The sequence below is a fragment of the Rattus norvegicus genome, chromosome 8, assembly GCF_036323735.1.
Source record: "Rattus norvegicus strain BN/NHsdMcwi chromosome 8, GRCr8, whole genome shotgun sequence".
Classification (NCBI taxonomy): Eukaryota; Metazoa; Chordata; class Mammalia; order Rodentia; family Muridae; genus Rattus; species Rattus norvegicus.
This window is the reverse complement of record NC_086026.1, coordinates 70,768,309-70,790,765: the sequence shown is the minus strand read 5'-3', so window position 1 is coordinate 70,790,765 and position 22,457 is coordinate 70,768,309. Positions and strand designations below refer to the sequence as shown.

Here is a 22,457-nt window from a genome sequence, read left to right as displayed (position 1 = left end):
CATCCGTGAGAGTGGGCTCACCCTTCTGATACACAAAGCTGAGGCCACAACCCTCTATGTTCTGAAGCATCTACCCAACTGGACTCCTGACTTCAGAACCCGAGGTTGGGGTCATTTCTTTTCAGAGGGCAGCACAAGGCCCAGAGAAGAGGACCATTAACAGAAGTGGACACAGGTCTAGGCTAACAACCTGTCAGATGCTCCTTCCCCACACTTGGCCCAGCAGCGGCCTCAAAGACTCTGATATACCAATGTCAAAGAAAGACAAGACCACCAGGCAGACCCCGGAAGCCCCAGCCTGGACACACTATGTTGCTCGCCATGTTTGGTTCCACCTGGCAAGGGACCATCCTCCCCTCGCCCATCAGATTGACCCGGGCCCTGTGGTGCCTACCCATTATACCTATCGGGTCCATGCCTGGAGGTTTGCCCGGCATTGACCGGAGCCCCGGGGTGGTGCTGGTGCCTGGAGTTGGGGCATCGTTCCTTGGCGTTGGTGTGTTGGACTTGAGCCCAGGTGTGGAAGATTTGTCATTCTGAGAAGGGAAGACACAGAGACCAAGAGACGCCATGAGGATTCCTTTCTCCCAAGAGCTGGGCAAAATGCCTAGCCCTGGTCCCACATGAAGCCAAGCATGAGTTGAACAGAAGTCCCTAGTTGGCAGGGACTGCGGTGAAGGTTCTAATTTAAAGATGAAGAAACCAATGCTCTGAAACATTACTAGTGAGAGGCTCGGCCAGTGTGGGTTAATGATTCAAACATAGCCAATCCCAATAGCCATGTTCTTTCCACACCAACTCCCATCCTGCAAGCAGCGCTACTGGAGCTCTAGCCTCTGTACGCCTGTGTCTCCCCTCCCCCACCTTGGTAAGGTGCCAGGGCAGACCCCACATACATGACCAAGGTCTTTGGTCTTGGAGGAAGGCGTGCTGCTGGAGGAAGCCACAGAGGCTGGGCTGGTGGGGGCGTCTTTCTTCAGACCTCGGGCTTTGTCCAGCCCATTTTCAGGAGGGGAGTGTGCTGGGCTCACCCGGGGTGTCGCTGGGTCCTGAAAGGACAAGTGTTACAGAGCTCTTAAGCTGCAAGCAGGTATCCCTGCCCTGTAACAGGAAGGCAGCAGGCAGGCACAGGTGGGAGGCTATTAGAAGAATGACCTATGATCTGGAGGCAGGGAGGAGTGACCTGCCCTGAGTCACATACAAGTCCAGGACACTAACCTATTAAACAGGGCCTTACTGGAGATTCTCTCCAGGAAAGCACATTCCCCAACCCCAGAGAGGAAGGACAGGGCCACCTAGACAACTATGGGAATCAAAGACGGCTACTTCTTGAGACCTTTCAGCACCCACATACAAAGCCATTTACCCCCCTGCTTCCCTAATGCTCCACTGGGTGGGGTGGTTTGGGACAAATCCATCCAGGGGCCTCCCTACAGCTGGGGCCTGCTCTTACCTCATTGGAGACATCCACTACCAGGTCATCACTCTTGTCCCCATCGCTGTCCTATAAGCAAGAGAGAAGCCAGTAAGAGCCCATGCCAACCCTGATGTGCTCAAGCCTAACCCTGCACCCCAACAACTTCCCCAACCAAACCCCAAAGCCCACGCTGCGCTGCTCTGAGTAGTGTTGGAATTCCTTCTCCCAGTTCCTTGTAGCACAGCCTCTGGTCTGGGTCTCTGGTCTGGGGCTCTGACATGTCTAAGCAGTCTCATTAACATAGTCCTGAGCCTTCTAAAGCCCGAACCTCCTTCCTTCCCAGATAGCATTCATTTTACAGTCATTCGTAAGGCAAGTCTCATCTTTACACCTCCATCACTCTGGAGCAGGGGACTGGCTTCATTCTGCAGTGCACCAAGCTTTATGTAACATGGTCAGAGACGCAGGGCAGCCAGATGGTCCAAAGAGGGCGTGGTACTATCCCCTCTAGACTCGGATCTCACCCCTGCTCAGTCTGGCCATGGAGGACACATAATCGTGCTCTCACTGGGATTTCACAGGTCAAGGTCATGCCATCAGGTTGTTACAAACTGAGTCTCGGTGGCTGAATGCCTGGGGTGGACTGTGAAGACTGTGGGGTTCATACTGGAGTACACAAGGATGCTCCCTTGGCACGTGGGTGCAGCAGAGAACTGTCTAGAAGAACCTTCAGCTCTCCCCAGAGTGCATGTTGGGACAATTTCCCAGTCCATTTCGCTCCCAATGGCTCACCTGATCAGAGGATTATGTATGAACCTCCCTCTGGGCCCTGACACAACTACCAGTCTCTCAGACTCAGAACTAAACTGCCAGAATCCGAGGCCAAAGCCAGCATCCAACCCTATCCATGAAGCCACTTGCCCACCCCACATACGTATCGGCTCAGGCTGTCTTTCTCTTCCGCTTTCCGCTTCTTGGCTTCCATGCTGTAGTCTGCAGAGCCCCGGTGCTTCTCACTGGCCCGGAGGCTTTCTGAGGGTGACACAGAATTGTTCTGGAAGAAGAAGATCTTGGGGTCAAAACTCCATGCTGAATGCAATATTGCACACAGGCTGAGTCAACTAAGAGCAGATGGCAGAGGGCCAGAAGAAGGACGTGGACAGACACCTGTGTCTGCAGATCCGGTTCACAAAGGACGTTCCCAGGACACCTTGGGTCCCTGGGAACTTACCCCAATATCAATGTTTAAAAGCAAGGAACTGCTATTTCTGTTTCCTGGCCCGAGGCAAGGTCCCAAGAGGGTGAGGGGCACCCATCACTCAATTTACTCAAAGCAAAGATGTGTCTTTTCAAGTCAGACCTGAACCATAGACAGGCACACATGTAGAACTGCCATTTTACATTTGGCAGTGAATGAGAAAAGGTGTTGGGCTGCAGATAAAGCCCTAAGCATAGATGAGCAACTCTGAGACATGCAACTCCTCCACTGCCAAGCTCTGGCAAACCGAAGAGCAACCAGTGTCACGAGGGCACAAACCCTGCAAGGCCACTAAGCCTTTCCCTTGTAAAGACAGGGCTTCCCTTAGGGTGGGGACCGTGTCCCTAGAGAACAGGGTCCTGTGTAGTTGCAAGATCAAGCTAAGGTCTCCAGCAGAGGAAGGAAAGGTTCCATGCTGGGGAGAGCATTGGGAGTTCTCAGTTCTTCCTCTGCTACAGAGGGAGGGAGGGGAATCCCTAGGGATGACAGGCCTGAGAAAGAGGAAGATCTGAGGCAGGTGAGTAGCAAGAAAGGCTGAAAGCAGGGTGTCCTGTGACTGTGCACAGGGAGGGGGAAACTCTGGCAAGGGCTGTCTGCAAACCCTGAAGGCCTAGTGCCCCTTCAGGACACTATGAACTCAATGGCTCCCTCTAGCACACCCTACCACCGTTTGAATATGAAATGCCCCACAGGTTAAGGGCTTAGAACACTTGGTTCCAGCTGATTGGGGGAGGGGGGGTCTTGGAACCTTCTGGAAAAGGGGTCTGGCTGGCAGACACAGAGCTACAGAGGATTACAGGCAGGCTCTGATACAGCCTGGCTTCTTCCTAACTGTGGCTATGATGTAACTAGTTACCTCACAACTCCCCCTTCCTCCAAGCCACAATGTAACCGTAACGGACTGTACATCCTCAAACCATGAGCCAAAAAATCCTTCCTCCTTCCAGTTATTTTATCATAGGGATAAGAAAAGTACTGATAAACAACGACCCATGTTCAGACTGACTTTAATGTCAGGAGTGATAGAACGAATCAGAGGATCCTGGTCTAACTATATCGACATGAGTGGCCACAAGTCCACACATGCTGAAGATGGACGCTGGAGTCGTGTGGAAACACAGCAAGATGAGGTGCTCACAAAGAAGGACATTGAAGGCGTGTAGGGTAATCCTTCTCATCTCCTTTCCCCACTTTATTATTTTATCCCCAATGCTGGCCCAGGGATGGGGTTCACTGGCAGGGAACGAGGTGGGGCAGCCAGCAGGTGGATGGGTTTGGGGAATGGTGTGTGAGGGAGCCAGCCACAGAACTTAATTTCCTTTCCTAAGCCGGTTTTCTGGGCATCCCTTCCCTGCCAAGTTTCTGCCTGAAGCAAATTAAAATGGCAGAGTTATCAAGCCTTGAAGAAAAAAAATGGAGGTTATAATGGAACTGCAGCTCAACCTTCCCCGCAGCCGGGCGAGCGGCGGCGATGCGCTCACAGCCGCAATTCAATTAGTTGCTGCAAGCACAGGCAGAAAAAAAAAATCACCGTCATTTCATTTCATTTCCTCAGATGGTGGCGGCCACCCCGTGCTAAGCAGAAATGCTTCCAGCCCCTCAGGCTGGCTGCCCCTGCGCAGGCGGGTGATGGAGAGGAGGGAGGGGACGGGGTGGCTGCTCGTGTTTCTCCTTGCGACCCAGTGCGAGAACAGGGAACTCTTTCTTCTCATGCAGTCAGGCTGAAAACCCTCGCCGCTACCGGAGAGTCATGTCAGGCATTTAGCGGCATCGATCCAGCCCGCCTCTGGTTGGCAGGCAGCCAAAGAACTAAGTATTTTTTATTGCTTCAGCTAGGCAAGGAAATATGAATGAAGCTGCCTCTAATTGGACTCCAGGCTAACCCCTCTGGGGCAGCTTCCAGCCTGTCCCCCTCCCTTCTCTGACACAGCCTTGTCCTTCCTGCTGGAGCCCTTGACTGTTGACAACCTGTTTTCCTCAGGCTGATTATGTCAATCTCCACCATCTAACAGCACCATGGCCCTGAGGATGCAGCTCTCATAGTACCTACTGCCTAGCCCCCACGGGTACCCACTCTGAGATGCCCAGCCCTTAGAGGTCATGGGATTCATCCCTGTTCATTCTCCAGTCTGTGTTGAGTCAGCCTAGCTCGGATGCCAGGAGCATTATGCCGGGAAGGACTGCACACTTGGGGTCCCCCTGGGTTTCTGTCAGAAAGCTTTCAGCAGGAGTGCAAAGCCAAAAGGGAATAGGTATGAAGAAGTGGGTGCTGGGCTTCCAATACCTACTTCCTGGGGAAGGCCCCCTGCTGACCATGTCCTGTTACAAGGGGTCTGCCTATCAGAGCTGAGAGAGGCTGTCTGGGCAGGGTGATTCCCATGCTGTGCCAGAGACTGGGGCTCCGAGGTCAAGACACAAGACCTCACAAGGCTGAGACTGGATCAGAGCTGGAGAGGGCTGGAGGTTTGGGGCAGGGGTGGGGGAGACAACACAGATGGACACACCTATGCCAGCTACATAGGCAAACTGCCTCTCCAAAAACATGCCACGGTTTAAGGATCAACAGCAAAGCAATCAAGATGGATTTCAGCTTTAATCATTCCTTTCTTCTGTGCCAGGCCATTCCTGAGCCCAATGGGGGGAAGGGCGGGGCAGGCGGGAGGGGGGTGTGGATTTCTGAGCAGGCAGGCCAGGTAAGACAACTAAGGGGAGGTAAGAAAACAGTCTGGATGGTGGAGGCAGGGACTGGAAAGGAAGGCGGGTCAGGCAGAGGAAGCTTCCAGAGGAGGCTGCTGCCTGGATGGCTAGTTAAAGACCTGACATTCCAAGTCCTACTTAACATGAGGTAATAAGGAAAGCCACCCTAGCAGATTAAGATGGTCCCGGATACAAGCCCGGCGATGAGGAATAAAATAGCTCTGCTAATCGCTGGGGGATTCTTTTTTTTTTTTTTTATCCAGACTCCACTGTGCTTATTCAGAGGGCTTATTCACTTGAAACAGAATCTCGGAGCCTCAGTGTGATCAGAAAGATTTACAGCAAATCTCTGAGCTGGCAGACATGCAGGCGGGCGGCCTGGCCTTAATACCTGCTTGCTAGCACTTTCTTAAACTGAGTAAAAGTGCAGAGCAGGGAGAAACCTTGGGCATTTGAAGAAAGGAGGGTTTGGGATTATGCTAGAAGCAGGCATCCAACGTGCAGGGTTGATGAACCGTCAACCTAGGCAGCATCAGGGAGAGTTTGGAGTCCTGGGCTCAGGCCAATGGCTCCAAAAAGCCCCTGGGAAGATGTAAGGCTGTGGGCTAATGGCTTCAGTTGACCATGTCAAGGGGGACTTAGAGATCACTAATTAAAGCTCAGGCAACAGAGGACAGTAACTCCTACATTATGACAGACAGGAACTACCCCTAGTACTGGATATGGGCAGAGACACTGTCACCCACACATCAGCCCTGAAGCCAGGTCTTCCAGCCGTGGGCACACACAGACAAACGAAACATAAAACCCCAGCTTCCACCCACAGAGCAGAACGGGAAACTGGGGTTAGCTGTGGGTAGCACAGGCTACTTGCCAGGCCTGTAGTTCTAGGAACAAACCTCTAGGCAGGCCCACCCTCCTCCTGTACCCACCCTACACCAAGAGCACCCTCACTTACCGTGCTGGACTCTCTCTCTGTGAGGCAGGAAAGCCAGGGCAGGAGGAGGGTCAGGACCCCAAAGAAAAAGAAGGGGGAGAAAACAAGGTAAAAGGTCACTCTCAGCTCTGCTAACCTTTGTGATTCACTAAAGCCACCTCACTGGTTAACCTGACTCTAGTTCCCTGGGTACAATGAAGGCAGGTCCCTTATATATCATCCCAATGGCTTCCTCCCACCAGTGCCCAGCATGACCTGGAATCCAGGCCACTAGCCTGCTTCCTGGTGTGTCAAAAGAGCCTTGGCTCACCATACTTTCTGAAATCACAAGCGAAAGCTGGGAGCTGAGAAGGTTAATGCTTTTTTAAAACAAACAAACAAACAAACAAATCCCATGCAATTTGGAAATGACTTCTACAGTTTTGCTTTCTTAACGCCATTCTCTGTTTCTTTGCTAAAAAGCCCCCAGAAACTTAGGCCTCTGTCACACTGGCCCAGCTAAGTAGCAGCTCTCACTGTCCTCTCCTCTGTCAAGAAGGGACAAATTAGTTGGCCTCCGCCTCGGCTCCTAGGATACAGCTCAGAGTAGGGCTTGGACGGTGTCCTTCCTGAAACTCCCTGGGAGCTTGGAAGATGTTGACTATGTGGACCAGTAAAAACCTAAAAGCCAACCGAATGAATGCACAAGTTGGCAGCTTTACTAAGCGGCTGCATGGGGCCAGGTCCTTGTTCCCTCTGATATCCTTCTGAGACCCAACAGTGCTATGCAGATGGCAAGAGCAAGAGCTCTGATTCCTCATCCCTCCAGTTACTCCTCTACTGGAGTATTCCTGAGACCCAGCACAGAGATGGTCCACTAACTAGTCTGAGAGGGTCTGCAAGATTCTGGGCTGACCCTGAACTCACTACACAGATAAGAATTACCATAACCTTTCCCTCTTTTTGCCTCCAGCTCCCAGTTGCTGGGCTTACTGGAATGCACTACCACCCCTGGTTTAGATGGTGCCAAGGCATGAACTCAGGGTTCGGGCATGCTTGGCAAACACTCTCACCAACTGAGCAACACCCCCAGCAGCGCTACCTCTTGGAAGGTTTCCCAATGGCGAGATACAGGGATTCAGGAAGACAGCAACACAAGGCTACAACAAGGCCCCAACTCAAACTCTTTTAAGAACAACCCCCGATGCAATCATGAACACACCCTGAAGGACTTGCAGGGCTGGCCCAAGAATAGGCAGGATGCCATTGGGAATTCAGGGGCTGTTGCAGATAAACAGACTGTTCCCCTGGTAAGTCACTGGGGGTCTAAATCAGCATTCCCATGCACTAAGCACTCAACCAATGGCTCCAAGTCTTAGCTAACACCAGACTAGGTGACAGTACTGGCCACGTCCTTTATGGTGTGTCCTCTAGCTCCAGCCCACCCTACCCAGCTCAGCCGACCCAGATCCACACCTCTGTGATCCAGTTCATGATGGTTCTTCTCATCCTTCACTGCCAAGTGGGCTTGGCTTCCCAGGGCACCAAGTGCCAGCAACCCAGAGCTGCTTCCTGTCACTGGGGGAATCCCAGGAGGTTGGAGGCCTGACGGGTGGGGTGGCAGCTGGACCGGGGGACCATGTGTGGCATGGGAGAGGTGCTGTGCCTGGAGTTGCTGCTGCTGCAATAAAGTTGGTGGTGAGCGATTACAGGTCGGAGAGGGCAGAGGATGGGTCAACTCTGCCCTTCCCCTCGCTCCTCCACTAGGAAGCGACAGGGAAAACATCCCCCCCAAACGTCCCCCCCCAGTCACATGCTCATCTTGCTCAACAAAATCTGTTAATGGACTGCAGCGTAGAAGATTTATGTCTTCAAGCGTCATCCCCCAGCTCCAGTTTCAGGACAGAGTTTCCCATGCCTGTTTCCAATCGCAAGATAAATAATGCATGCATTTAAAACCCACACGGTCACCAGGGCTTCCTTTCAATGGAGAGGAACCCATTTTTAAGCTCAAAGCTCATGCGTACATGCCTTTAACATCAGCAGCCAGAGCCTCCCACCCAAAGCTGGAACCTGGGGAAAGCCTCCCTGACTGAGCTTCTAAGGAAGCTGAAGTCTGGCTGGTGGAGTCGGGACAGGGTAGAGTCTGGCAGGGCAAAGAAGTCCCAGGGCTGGTGGAATCAAAGCTGATGTCCTTGGCCATCAGAGTAGAGAGAACAAAGAACCAGCAAGAGCTGAGCCTTTGGAACCAGATGGGCCAGGATCCTGGTCTTGATTCTGACACTATCTGCATGCCTGGGACAAGGAGTTCCAAATACCCTAAGCCTCAAATTTCCTCATCTGCATAAGGGAGGCGGCACCCACTGCAGGGGACTACAGTAAGGTAATGTGGGCTTGGGCATGCAGCCACCACTCAATGGGCTTCATGACAGCCACTGGCATTTCCACAGGGTTCTCACAGGGATCTCCCACTGTCCTAGTAACCTCAGTACTCCCAGCCACACAAAGTAACATCCATTCTCCGTTTCCTCCCCACCCATAACCCAGGACCCTGAGGCCTGACACCTCTTCCCATGGCCAACCTCAAGGGTCCCCACCTTTTTCTGCTCCAGTGCCCACGTTCCTAGCTCAGAGGCTGCCATGCTTCCCCAGCAGCCAAGACAGAATGCCCTCTTATTCATAAGTCTGCCAACACTGGCATCATAGGGCAGGTTACGTGGTATCAACTATTTCTCAGGGATGGTATTTCTTGGGACTGGTTGGGGCATTGGGTATGCTTGTCCCAATCCGTGTACATGTTTTTTCTGGACTAGCCCAAGAGAAAGGGACCAATACCATCTGTATGTGCATATAAATTCCTGGACACATCCAAATAAAACCTGAGTCACCAGTGACTGTGCCCATTTTACAGGCAGCAGAGTGACAGAGAGGCACTGGAATGGTCAGTCCAAGCCCCATTGCTCTAAATGGGATTTGGACTCTTATCTGTCAACTACTAGCATCACCTACAGTGTTCAAAGCAAGAGGGAGAGGTGAATGATGTTGTAAGCCAAGAAAGATGGCCATGGGCTGATGGAGCTTGTGTCTGTCGCCCAAACAGCAGCTCTCAAAGTCCACAGGACCTGGGGAGTCCCTACAGATATCTGGCCAAGCATTAAAAAGCTTCCCACATTCCCCTCAACGAACTGAGCTGCAGATCTTTGACCTAGCTGCTCTCCCACCACGTTAAGGCTGTTCTGGCGGTCTTGGACCTCTGATTCCAGAGGCTCCATCTCTTAACGCTATACGTAAAAGGTTGGCATGCACGGCATTGCCCTAGACCAAAGAGGACCTGAAATGACCTCACTGCTAGGTACCTGTGCCAGCTTTTGGTGGCTACGGGTCTTAGTGATATGACTGCAGGTCTGCCTGCGTCGCAGCACACCTAAGCTAAGGGAGCTCTCAGAGCAGAGCCACAGGACCTCCAGTCCTCTCAGCTAAGATTGGACTCCTCTTAGATGGGAGATAACCACAGCTCCTCCACTTTCCCATTTAAAGAAAATGAATTTTTAAACATCTTCTTACAAAAATAACACAGGCTCATTGTAAGAATTTTTAAAAAAAAAAGTTTTAAGTTTTGTTCTTTTTAAGTTCCCCCATTCTTTCTACCTCATAGGACGCCAGCTGTCAGTCTATCGACAATCTAGCTTTTCAGATCTACAATTTTTCCGTGCAATTCTCCACAAATGAGCGCTCGTTGTCCACACTGTTATATGACCCGGTTTAAAAGGTGTTCTGAAGGGGGATGGGGGGGACGGTATGCCACTTTCCTTTTGAATGACTATTAGTATTCCATGGCAGGGTTGGACAATACAGCTTTATCCAGACATTTTGTTACAAAGAATCTCCACTGGGGCCCTGTTGGTTTTAAACTCCATGCTGGGAAGCCCTTTAAAGTCTGTGGGTGATAATTACTTAATAAAAGCCCAGAAAGTAAGGACTTGGGTACTTAATCTGCACTGCACAGAGGAACTGGTAAGACAAGATGCTTTAAGGAGACAAAAGCACTCGTGGAGGGTGTTGCTGCCTGCAGACATGTGAGACTGTGTGTGGGTCTCCTCTCCCACCCTGCCCACTCAGTCCAGTCCAAACAGATTCCCTTCCCACTCTTCTGGTCAGAAGGAAATTTCCTTTCCCATTTTCAGGAACTCAGACCCTGGATGTAGGCAGAGCTGCTGGGGGTGGGGGACTTCCAGCTTCATCCTTTATCAGCGCTGAGTCTCTGGACAAGTCACCTGATCTCTCTGGGCCCATTTCCTTGTCCGCAAAATGGACAGCAAAGTGAAGTCCACCGTTGGGCTGCACAGAACTCACATTATTCCGTGTAAAAGCAAAGTCCGAGTGCAAGCAAGCTCAGCTAATGGGTATAATCATCGCACCAGATGCAGGAAGACAGAACCGTCGTGTTATCCATCCAGCACCTCCGACAAGCCCGGGCATATCCCTCTGCCCACGAATAGTGAGTGAATTGCTGGAGGTTAGAGCAGAGAAATGGAGGAACGAGGTAGCAGAGAGCTCGATTCAAAGGTGGCCATGCAGCCCTGGAGGCCCAGTTGGTTAGAGGAAGTTGGAGCATCAGTGTCAAGCATCAGTGTAGACAGGTGTCCTGCTTTCCCCAAATATCCACTAGGAAATCCACAGCAGAAACTTGTGACAACAGCAGTGGCAGCTACTCAACCAACGTGGCTGTCACAGTGCTCCTCGGCCTCAGGGTCTCGGCAAGGAGCTTCCATGCAAATGGCCATTTCTCATCTTCAAGCAGAGAGGCTGGCTCTGCACAGCCAGAAAACACTGCTCTGGTCTCCTTGGGGTGGTCTGAGGGTACCATGAGGGCCAGCCCAGAAGACTGCAGACAGACTGATGGAAGACTCAATCGGTAAATTCTTCCACAAAGTTAGAATGGATGCAACTGGATGCCAGTGCCCTTTGGATGGACGAGGTTCTGCCAGCAGTGGTCTTGGTGGCAATACAGAGGGAATGAAGCCAAGTGCTCCCCTGGATGGGGCCAGGAGCAGCTGGCGCTGATGTGATTCACAGGTAGGTAGGCGCACGGCCCGTGTCACCTGCTTCAGCACGCAAGGGGGATGCAGCCACTCTCAGGCTGCATTTCTGTTCTCTGCAGCATGTCCTCTGGTGGCTTCAGAGAGCAAGGTACTCAAACGGTTTAGTCTAAGTGGGAGGGTCACACTGCTTTCAACTGGAAGCTTTCTCAATGGCAGAAAAATGTCTTAAATGTCACAAATGTCACGGTCTGAGGCCACCTGCCTCCAGCTTTTACTGTTCCTCCTAATACTGGCTCTTCTCCATGCGTGAGAAGAAAGGAAGTCAGTGATTCTCTCCCTCCTGGCCTTAACCCCCAGAGGACTGAGAAACCCAGAACCAAGCACACTCCTGAACATCCACTTCTCCATCCTTGACCATTTCATGACCAAACACAAACACATCATGCCCCTGTGGTGGTTTCTGTGCCCTCCATCCCTGAGTGCCTAGTGCCCATGGTCTGAGATCGGCAGGCATGGCTGACAACAGAGGCTGATGGGAGAGCTTGCTCGAGGAGCATGTGTAACCGGATTACACACCTCACGCTTCATGACTCTGCTGGCTGATTAGATGCTTCGGTCCTGAGGTTCGTAATTTGGGTTAAACTTAGGGGAGTTGTCTAACTGCTTCAATTCTGGAGTCAAACAGGCCACCAGCTGCACCAGAGGAAGTGGACAGAGTCCTGGTAAGGCAGAGGGTAACTCGACCCCCAAGTCTTTCGCACGGCCCAGTAGGCTCCCTTGCAGCATTGGCCTCTGGGTTTGGCAGCAGCTTTTGGAGTTCACAATGATCTTTGCTATCCCTGCTTCAGAGATGGGACAGTGCCAGGGGCCAAGTAACTACACTACACAACAGAAACCTGAGCCAGGATCCCAGCACAGTAATCCCCTGAGGTGAACTCAGTCTCTGGGCCAAAGAAACAGACACTAAGGCAGAACATCTCCGCCATTCTATCCCTTCTAAAATTCTACCACCCAACTCCTGTTCAGCCATCCATCCTACTTGCTTGCCTCCAGGCAGAAGACAGGAAGACCTAAGAGAGCTTCACAGATCTTTGCACAGTCGGGGACAAGCTACAACTCCAACTACCTCCTCCCTTCCCATCTTCCCTCTTCAGAAAAACACCAAGTCAGCACTGCACATGCCACCCACTAAATGATTCTCCAGGCAACCCAGACCAAGAAGCCAAGAGCCCATCACTTCCTAGGCCACCACACAACTGCCTATGCAAAACCAAATTCTGGAAAGGGACTCCATCTCTAGGCCTACCTTACTCACCCAAAGGGACATGAGTTCCCTAAGGACCAATGGGGAGCTGGGGAAGGGGGTGGCCAGCAGCCCAGGTCCCTTCATCTGTCCTTCCTTTCTGCTCTCCCACAAGATCTCAACCCTGTGGCATGCTCTGGCTCCATCCACGTTCCTCATATTGCTGGCAGCCCAGCTAAATGGAGACCCCAGACTCCAACCCCGTCAGGAGGCCACGACCAGCCAACTGGAGCAGGTGTGCCACGAGAAACCTTTCTATCCAAGGAAATCAGGACGGGGGTACTGCCCCTGCCTGTGCCCTTATCTCAGCAGGGTGGCTCCCCTCTCGCCTCCAGAAGAAAAGGAACAAGCCCCTCACTGGAGGGCAGTGAAGCACAGCTCCCCAGTCCGGGTGTGCCCCAGCTGTCGGCAATTCCTGCCCTGTGAGGCTCTGTCAGGCGCGGCGATTAGACGGCTGCCTGCCTAATGACAGGACGACAGCCGTATTCACTCAGAGCCTGAGAAGCAATTACCTTGAAAATGGGGGTCACAGGCCCCACTCGTGTGCTTTAATTGAATTCCAATATCTGCCTAGGGCCGCCTTGACCTAACTTGTAGCTTCCTAAACGCTACTTAAAGGAGCTGGAGCCAATCCAGCTACGCTGCTTCCCAATTTCATTTTTTCTTAAAAATAAAAGAAAGAAAAAAGTATTTTCATATGTAGGCTTTAATTCCAAAGAGTAAGAGATGGGACTAGGCTGTACCCCCTTTAGTTGGTGGGAGAACTTGCCCAGTAGACCTTAAGGAGAGGTCTGGAAGGGAACGCAGGAGACCAAAGAGCTTCTGAGAAAAACTTCTGAAGACAACCCGGAGCTTAGGTCCCGCTCCTAACCCCCTGAACCACCACTGCAGGACACGGGCCAGCTCAGGGATGCTCTCAGGGGGGTCCGACTGCTAAATCTCTGTGAAATAACCAGACTAAACCGGTTCTCAGCCAGAGGCCACCTGCCCATAGATCTAGGCAACCCCTGGAGAGGTTCTGAGAGCACAGTGTGTCTGTGCAGGGTATGCTAGTCTATAGCACCCAGTAGCTACGAAGCAAGGCTGCTGCTGAATACCTAAAACTGCACAGGGCCACAAAGACTTATCTGGTCCCACACACCCATACCTCACCCCTGTTCTCAGGAAACCCTAAATAAACTCAGTGAAAGGGGGACTTGGGGGAAGAAAAGTGGACAGCAAGTGGGAGGGGGGGTGGGGAGGCAGTGAGGTGGTTCAGGACATGACATACTTCTTGCCAAGCCGGACAACTTGAGTTTGATTTTGGGGTCCCGCGTGGCGGAAGGAGAGAACCGGCTCTTGGGTATCACGAATTATGGCGTGTAGGACCACACACCATTTCAACAAAAAATGTAAAACAAAACTCTTTCAGAAGAGGGTAGTGGGGATCAAACTACACTGTACGCATGATAAAATTTTCAGAAAGCAAATTTTAAGAAATATTTCTTAACGAGAACCCTGAACTGGATGATCACAGGAGATACTTCAAGCTTTAAAATACCGTGGTTTTCCCTCCCTAGGGTGTGACCTCCCACCACCAAGCTTCTTGCCCTTCCCACACACAGTGGGCAGGGTTTACTCTCCCCTCAACACCAAGAATCAATGGAGGCTTAAGCCCTGCCACCTTCAGGAGCTGCCATAGGAACTAACACTAGAAGGAACCCCTCAAACTGCCTTTACGGGTAACCATACCCTGACAGTCCTGAGGGTCTGTATCCATGGATACCCTTGTCACATCCACAGCTAGGAAGGCTTAGAAAGGTGAACTAGCCCACCTCTCCTTTCTCTTCCCTGAGGGCCCTCCAGAACAGCACTATGGGATGTGTGCTCCTGTGTTAGGAATAAGGTGGGGCTTCTAGAAGGTTCCATCCAGGTATACAGCTGAAACTCACAAGGACGTACGTGTGAAGAGTGCTCAGCCATGCAGCCCAGCGCATGGAGCAGCAAGACCCCAACCCCAATACTGTCACAGCACGGTGCACATCAATCAACAGCAGAGATGGTTCTGACCCCAGGAGGCCAAAGAAGGGCAGCCTGAGTGGGGGTGGGAGGAGAGGAGGCAGCAGTGAGGAGCTGATCCTTCTGGAAGCTAGGGGCACCAGATGTGGAAGCTAATAAAGTTACAGGTGGACTCAAGGTGTGTCTGGCATTTTGGTTTGGGGACCAGGAGACAATGTGGTAAAGCCCCTGTGTAAAGAGCCCCAATGAATCCAAGCCCTCAGTTGCCTAGGGATGCCACGGGCCCTGGGGCTGCCATTCTTTGAGAGCACCTAAGGTCAGAGTTCATCTCTGGTCATGGTAAATGAGAGGAATAAAAGGGCTATACACACGGTGAGAGGCAGATTGGGGAGTCCACGTACCCCGATGATGGCGTTCAGCTCCGTCATGGTGACCTGCTTGGCGCGTTCCACAGCCTGCGCCACTTGCTGCTGATGCTGTTGGGAAATGAAGTGTGATCAAGAAGTGGCCACCCTCGATTGCCCTCCAACATGGGGTACCTGGAGCTGCTCAGGGACCTTCCCCAGAGAAGATGGAAAGATCCCGATCGATAGGCCCAAGGCTTGGGGATGAGGGTAACAGGTGAAGCCACGTTCTCATCAGTCTTTAAATAAGCATGTACTACTTTCTAAGGAAAGCAGAGATAGTACCCAAGACTGGCCCGTGGCCTCCTCGCATACAGGAAAACCATTGCTCTGTGCAGTAATCAGGTGTTACACACTGGGGTGACTCTTTTCTAGGCATTACTGTAATCACATAGGACGCCATGTTCCAGGACACGCAGCTATAGTGGACAGTGGTGAATTAAACAGAACATGTGGGCTTCAGATTTAAAAGGCTGAGAAGAAACATATATCTACGGCTACCAAAAGAAAGAGCTAAGAGTCTAGCTAGAAAGAGAGAGTGAGAACGACCAAAGAAATTCTAACACAGTCTCAGGTCTTCCGAATCAATGATGTGTTGGTGTGGACTCAAAATTGTAGCAGACACTCCAGCCTGTGTGGAGAGGCCACAGGAAACCTTTTGCTTTCCACTTAATCTTGCCTGACAAACCTAAATTTGCTCTTGAAAAACTAAGTCTGTTATTAAAAATTAAGTTTTATACACTCCCAGAAGCTGTGAAGTAGCACAAGCCATATCTAATTCCTTAGATGTAGTCAGACCCAGGTTACTATCTCAGATCCAGAACTCCAGCAGGGAACTCATATGGTCCTAGCTACCTCGGGCAATGAACAGAGGGCCCTGGCCCTGCATGTGCTGGGGTGGGGTCAGACAGGACAGAAACAGGGACTAGAGGTCTGCAAGTACCTCTGAAATCTCTTGGGAGATACTCAAATGCTCCAGAGTCCAGACTCCATTTCCAGGGTATGGGGGCTATCTCCCAAGGGGTGCTTAAAAACTTACAGGCATATCAGGCCTTTGAGAAGATACATAGCACCTGGGGAGCACCACCCCACACAGGGTATGACCTTTGGCACCAACCTACCAGCCTTACTTGAACCAGCTATAAGACTAAACTCTGGAAAGCTGAAGCCAGTGATCAGGTCCATGTAAGACACTGGTCACGGGTCTCGTCACTGTTGCAGATGATGAGACCCTCCGGTGTGGCAGAGGACCATTCTCCCTTTGGAAAAGGAGCACATGATGCCTGTGATGTGAGCTCTGCCCCCGGGTCAGCGGAGAAGGCTTGTTAATCCTACCAGCTGGATCGGTATAACAGGTAGTGAGGGGCTGGGGCTTCAGGAACCAGGGCCACACTGGGCTGCCCCAGGCAGAAAGGGAAAGAGACAAAGGAAGGCCTTACCTCCTGTGACAAAAAAGGCATGATCTGGGCTAGAATCGTGTTCAGTCTCTTCGCGATCTCTGTCTGCAAAGGAAAAGGGATCACAAATCAAGTCACTGAAATGCTGAGACAGTCAGTCTCAGTACCCCACCACCACTACCACTGCAGCCCCCTACCATGGGCTTCCTGATCATGTATTAGAAAGTTCCCATTTCATAGGGGAGGTGGCCTATGTGAGACTCAGGTCAACAGCTGACATCCTCTAGAAAGAATCCTTACTGTATCCAAACAACCATTCCATATTCCAGAAAACCCGTGACAAACTGAAATCCAGTGTGCAGAGAGAACTGAGCTACCCAGTGATGCTCCAAACTAGAGGTCAAAGGCAAGAGAGCCCCAGGGCACCAAGGCGTGAAGGGCTCTTCCAGGGCCAGCCTCTTACGCAGTGGTATGTGACTCCCTCGTGCTCTACTCTGACCATCTCTTCTAACCCCTGTAGTATGGTAAGTCTTCAATCCCGAGCCGAGTCTAAGAATGGAATGCAGTGGTTTCCTACATCCTCTTAATCTCTGAGCCATCTCTCCAGCCCCTCCCTACACCCTCATACAAGCTGGTCCCAGAGTATCAGCTCACTTCTCTGCCCGCCCCAGCTTCCCAGCCAAGCCCATGTTTAAAATACCAAGAATTTCCAGTGGGACCATGTGTGACTGACTCAGATCCCAGATCAAGAGTGCTGCTAAATGGTTAACTGAGCCCAGAAGGGAGGCTGACAGACAACTCTTGGAATTGGCTTTCTTATCTTGTCTGAACCCTGAGCAGCCAGGACGAAGGTCTCAGAACAGCCTTCAAAGCCTCCATCAGCACTAGGCAATCTTTCTGACGAAACCATGACAACAGCCTTTTAAAAACCTGTGATCATCCTCATGTCAGATGATTCTGCATGCGAAATCTAGTGTGCCTCAGATAAAGACAACGCCCTCTGAAGTCTCACCAACAGAGGCTGGCCTTGGGGAATTCCTGGGGCCAGCACCTCTTCCTAGTCTAAGAGTCTAGGGGCCACTGGGCACTAGAGAGAATGTCTCCCTTTTATGGCAAGAACAGGCCCTGACAGGAGCCTGAAGGGCTTTTAGCCTGTGCCCTGTGGGGCCAGATGATACAACCCAGAGAACCTGCCCAGCTCTTGGGTGGGGACAGGGCCATGAGAGGACAGCTGGATCTCCTCAGAAACAGGGCCAGTGTTGCCCAGCAGGCACTGCTCTGGGCTTTTGTAGCAGAACAGTTCTTTACTGTGAAGGACTGTCCCTCAAACTCCAGACCATCTGCATCAGTATGGTCTCCGATTTCAAAGCTCTCTGGGAGTAGGGCAGGTAGCGTTCAGGCTAAGAGCTGGTGAGACCCACATTTGCACAACTGTGGCAGACAGCAACAAAAATGACACACGTCAAGATTTCTCAACTTCTCTGGTCACAAATTGTTTGTTCCGTTGGGCTGTTCTCTGTATTGCAAGACTCTTAACCACAGCGACTCTGGCCCTTTTCAGGGATGTCGGCCATTCTTGCTCTAAGTAAGGGTTCTTAGAGGATCGCTTTGTATAGTCTAAGTTAGCCTATGTAAGCAGGAAGAGGTAAGTGTACCCCTCCAAAACAGGACCCTTCTCACTTGTTCACAGACAATGAATAGGGAAGGGGGACAAAATACAGGAGTAAGAGTTGTACTCAGCCAGAGTGCTGAAATCAGCCTGCATCTCACGATGGATGGCCGAGAACAAGAAGCTGAGAACAGGACCCATAAAGAGCCAAACACCGACGCTTCATCAGCCCAGCTGCTGAGGAAGACCCTGGCCTAAGCACTCTTGCCTCCAACAATCAAGAGTAGCAATGACTGGAAAAACAGTGCATGCTCAATTGATACCTGGCCAAAGAATAAACAGTACTAGTAGCCATTCTTTTTCTTGCCTGTGTGGTGCATGTATGCTGCCTGTACACTTATGTGTGCATATGTATGTGGAGCCCAGAGGTTGACATCTTGTGCCTCTCTCTTACCTTCCATTTGATTTTCTGAGACGGAATCTGTTAGAAAATCTGGAGCTCAGCACTTCAGCTAGACTGACAGCCAGTGAGCTCCTAGGATCCTCCTGACTCTGCGAACCCCAGTCCTGCGCAGATTCCCACTGTCGTACCAGGCTTTTTCACAGGCACTGGGGTTCTGAACACAGGCCCTCATGCTTACACAGCAAGGGCATTAGTGCCTGGGCCATCTCCTCGGTTCTACTGTGTCTGTGCCATGTAGACGCAGACACCATGCTGCAGTACGTCTACGGCCACGATTCCCTACATGGGTAACATCTGTGGAAGGGACTGTGCTGGGGAAAGTGTTGACAGTCAGCTGGAAGGGAGGTGGTGGTGAGCAATGGCTTAGGCCCTTTAAACATGGTGAATGTCTATGCCAAGACAGGTCAAGCACAAGCCAGCTCGCTGGGTCTCTCATTGACCCATCAATTCCCCACACACAGTCAGGAAGGTGGAGGCAGACTCTGATCCCTGCCAGCCATTTGACCTACTACAGCTCTCAAGGGCTTCAGACTGAGCTTACGTCCTCTACTAATCAGGTCAAGGGTCAGGATCTTGGTGATTAAAGAAAATTAGAAGGCCTCGGCATTCTCCTTCCCCAACCTATAGGAAGCTTGTGACTACTGGCTTCCTACAGGAAACTTCTCATACCTTACTGGGTCTAGAGCCCAGCATCCTCTATCACTAAGAAAATGGATCCATTGGAATCGCACAGCTATGCTCAGGTCAAGGCCTGGTACCCCTGCCAAGTGACCACAGCTGGATTGCTCAGGAGCCCTGTGGGTGGCTGAGACTAAGCAGTCATTCTTCCTCCCTACGTTCATCCCCCTTTCCAGCACCACAAACACTGACTGAGCACAGGAGCTGTCAGAACAACTCCCAAGAAGAACATTCTGGAAGGCTATGGTATTGGCACCTGTGCTCAAGCATGACAGAGGCCTCTGCCTGGCAGAAAGGATTCCGACAAGTCACCAAGAGTCCTTGGTGGGGGGGCGTACACGACATCTGGAGAACTTTTATAACCACTAGACATCCCTGTCTTGGGGCTTGGGCTGGCCTTTGCTTCTGTCTCCTGCCTTTCCTCACAGCATGAGCTGTTGGTCACTTCATCTCTCTTATTCTCTCCACAAAGAAGCACAGCTGAGTCTTTACTGTCTGTGTGAAAAGGAGAATGACTTACCAAACAATTTCTTGGGAGGGTTGTATTAGAGCAGTGGTTCTCAATCTGTAGGTTGCTACCCCTTTGGGGGAACATATTAGATATTTTCATTATGATTTTTGTTTGTTTGGTTGGTTGGTTTTGGTTTTTCTGTTTTCAAGACAGGGTCTCTCTGTATAGCCCTGGCTGTCCGAGAACTCAGTTTGTAGCCCTGGCTGTCGTAACTCACAGAGATCTGCCTGCCTCTGCCTCGCAAGTACAGGGGTACTGGGATTAAAGGCGTGTGCCACCACCACAGCCTGGCTTACTTACATTGTAATTCTTAACAGTAATAAATTCTAGTTATAAAGTAGCAATGAAAATGTTACAATGGGGCTCACCACAAAATGAGAAACTGTATTAAAGAGCAGCAGTGTTAGGAAGGTTGAGAAACAAAGAAGGGAACCAGCTGCCCAGACACAAACGCTTTGAAAGAGTATCAGGGAAGCACCTACCTTGCCCACCCACAGTCACCAGCGCTCTATGTGTTAACTCTCACAGCCCTGCAGGAAGGCACCTAACAGTCTATCTTCCAGATGGGGAAACTGACACGCACCCATTAAGTGACTCCACTAAATGACTTCCGGCCAGGAAGCCAAACTTCAGTAGGTTGAGACAGCTCAGAGAAATGATTTTGAAAGAAAATCGACCGTCAAGGCTAATGATTGACAGCATTTCTGATTACAACAGCTGTCCAAACAGCATTTGATCCAACTCAAACAACCTCTCAGCACCCGCTCCAAAAAAAAGGGGGGGACAAGAATTTAGATGTGTGATTTCGACAATTAAGACAAGTCACACACCACACTAGAGCTAGTGTGAGCACTAGGAAACTCCCGGGGTTCAGGCACAGCGCCGTACCAGTATGGCAGCTAGGGTTCAGCAAGCTGGGTTCCATCCTCCCTGCCTCCTAAGGACATGGCTCTCGGCAGGTAAGCCTGGTCTTCAGATCTACCTGAGAGGTGGTGGGAGGGAGGATGGCTTGCTTTGAACATTCTGGGGAAAGGTGTCTGGGGAGGCTGCTTTGGCCTTTCAAAGCGCTTTTTAAGTACAGTTCAAAGGTGGCGGCGTTGCCTGCAGAAACACACTGCTGCTCAGGGCTACTGATTTCTGAGACAGACAGAAGACAGGGAAGGGCCGGAGTCCTGACACATTTCGAGTCTGCGCTACCAATTGGGTGTTGGGAGGAACAGCTGCAGAGTGTCTACTGAGATTGTTAGGCAAATTAATGAAAACAACATCATGGGGGGCAAGTGTCATTTCCCAAAGAGCACTCTGTTTCCTGTGCACATCCTTCTCCTCATTAAAGCAAGACCTCCCAACAGCGGGCCGGAGGCTGAGGAGTCATGAATACCCTGAAAGTGCGTGTCTGTAAGAGCGATCTGCTACCCGCATCTGCTCTAACTTCAGACCATCCCTGACCCTTGACCTATGACACTGAGGCAAGGAGGAGATGGAGGCAACCCTTAGCCCTCACCCCCAGCATCCAGTTGCTGCTGCAGGCCCTTCGGCATCCAGTCAGCCTTTGTGCCTATCTTCCTCCTTTAGCTGACCATGCCTGACACAGTACACAGTGTCTGATGGTCACTCCACTAGACCATCTCAATGATAGTTAGCTTTAAACTTCCTGGTCGCCCGTGCCTGGGGACAATGAGATTGCGTTTCATTTTAACCTCTGCCAGGCCAAAAGGAGGAGGAGGTTAAAGAGCACTGGAAGCTCTAAAGCCGGAAGAAATGACCCATCTTGTACTCCCAGATGTCTCCAGCAAGTTTAAGCAAACCACTTCTCTCCTCCAGGCTTTCTTTCGTGTTACCTGGAAACCGGATGGGCAAACCAGGCAGCTCACTTAGGTCTCAGGGGCCATTGTCAGACTTTACAGCGCCACACACTTCTGAACGGCCTGAGTCGCTATGTGACCTCCAACTTCCCACTTCCTCACACGGCTCTGCCAAACAAAGAGCCACAGAGATGCCTCTACATGGAAGAACAGTGGGGGTGTATACCAAGACACACCCTGACAGCTGGATGAGTGATGGACACTGGGCAAGTCTGCGATGCTCCCGATGGCTGGATCCCGAAATCCAATCTTCCCCTGAGCCCTTCAATCTGCCCAATATCTAAACTGCATCCAACTGTCCTAGAGCCTCAAGCAAGAGAAACATGGCGGCCAGTATTATCAACCCGACAGGAGACAAACCTCAGGGCATGCCAGTGACTCTCAGGACAGGGCTGAGGTGGTAAGAAAGACTGATTTACCCTATGTAAATACCCACGAGTTATGTCCTAACCTACATATGAAAAGGAGGAAGTAAAAAGGCATCAGCATTACCTTTCTCTGTTCCCTGCTGCAGAAGAACCATGACCAGATGCCTCCAGATACCCTTGCCTTTCCCCACCATCTGTACCCTCAACCAGGAGCTAAGACCTTTCCTTCCTTAACTTCTTTGTGTGTGTGTGTGTGTGTGTACGGGATATGCATGTTTGTGTGTCAGGAGGTCAGAGGTCAACTCGGAGGGCTCTTCCTTGATTATTCACACCTGTTTTTGAGACAGGATCTCTCAATGAACTTTGAACTCATCAATTTGGCTGGGCTGGCTGGCCAGGGAACTGCCTGCCTCTGTCCATCTCTGCCAATTAGAGTCTAGATGCATTTCAGCAGACTAGGATCCAAATTCTGGTTCTCACGTTGGCAGCGCAGACATTTTAACAACTGAGACATCTCCCAGGCTCCTTGAA

At 51.2% G+C, this 22,457-nt stretch overlaps 1 protein-coding gene across 18 annotated transcripts in view; it reads right to left on the bottom strand.

Moving 5' to 3' along the window:
• Tle3 (TLE family member 3, transcriptional corepressor) overlaps positions 1 to 22,457 on the bottom strand; it is a 45,899-nt gene that overhangs the window by 8,315 nt on the left and 15,127 nt on the right. For 3 of the 18 annotated variants that reach the window (XM_008766347.4, XM_006243214.5, XM_006243211.5), the window contains 8 exons: positions 16,475 to 16,537; positions 15,003 to 15,107; positions 7,765 to 7,969; positions 6,331 to 6,347; positions 2,352 to 2,471; positions 1,454 to 1,504; positions 897 to 1,049; positions 395 to 536 (listed from right to left, as the gene is read on the bottom strand). In XM_008766347.4, coding sequence (XP_008764569.1) covers positions 395 to 536; positions 897 to 1,049; positions 1,454 to 1,504; positions 2,352 to 2,471; positions 6,331 to 6,347; positions 7,765 to 7,969; positions 15,003 to 15,107; positions 16,475 to 16,537 — 856 coding nt within the window. The remainder of the gene's footprint in view (positions 1 to 394; positions 537 to 896; positions 1,050 to 1,453; positions 1,505 to 2,351; positions 2,472 to 6,330; positions 6,348 to 7,764; positions 7,970 to 15,002; positions 15,108 to 16,474; positions 16,538 to 22,457) is intronic. The other 15 variants (XM_006243216.5, XM_006243219.5, XM_063266234.1 and 12 more) reach the window with 7 other exon arrangements.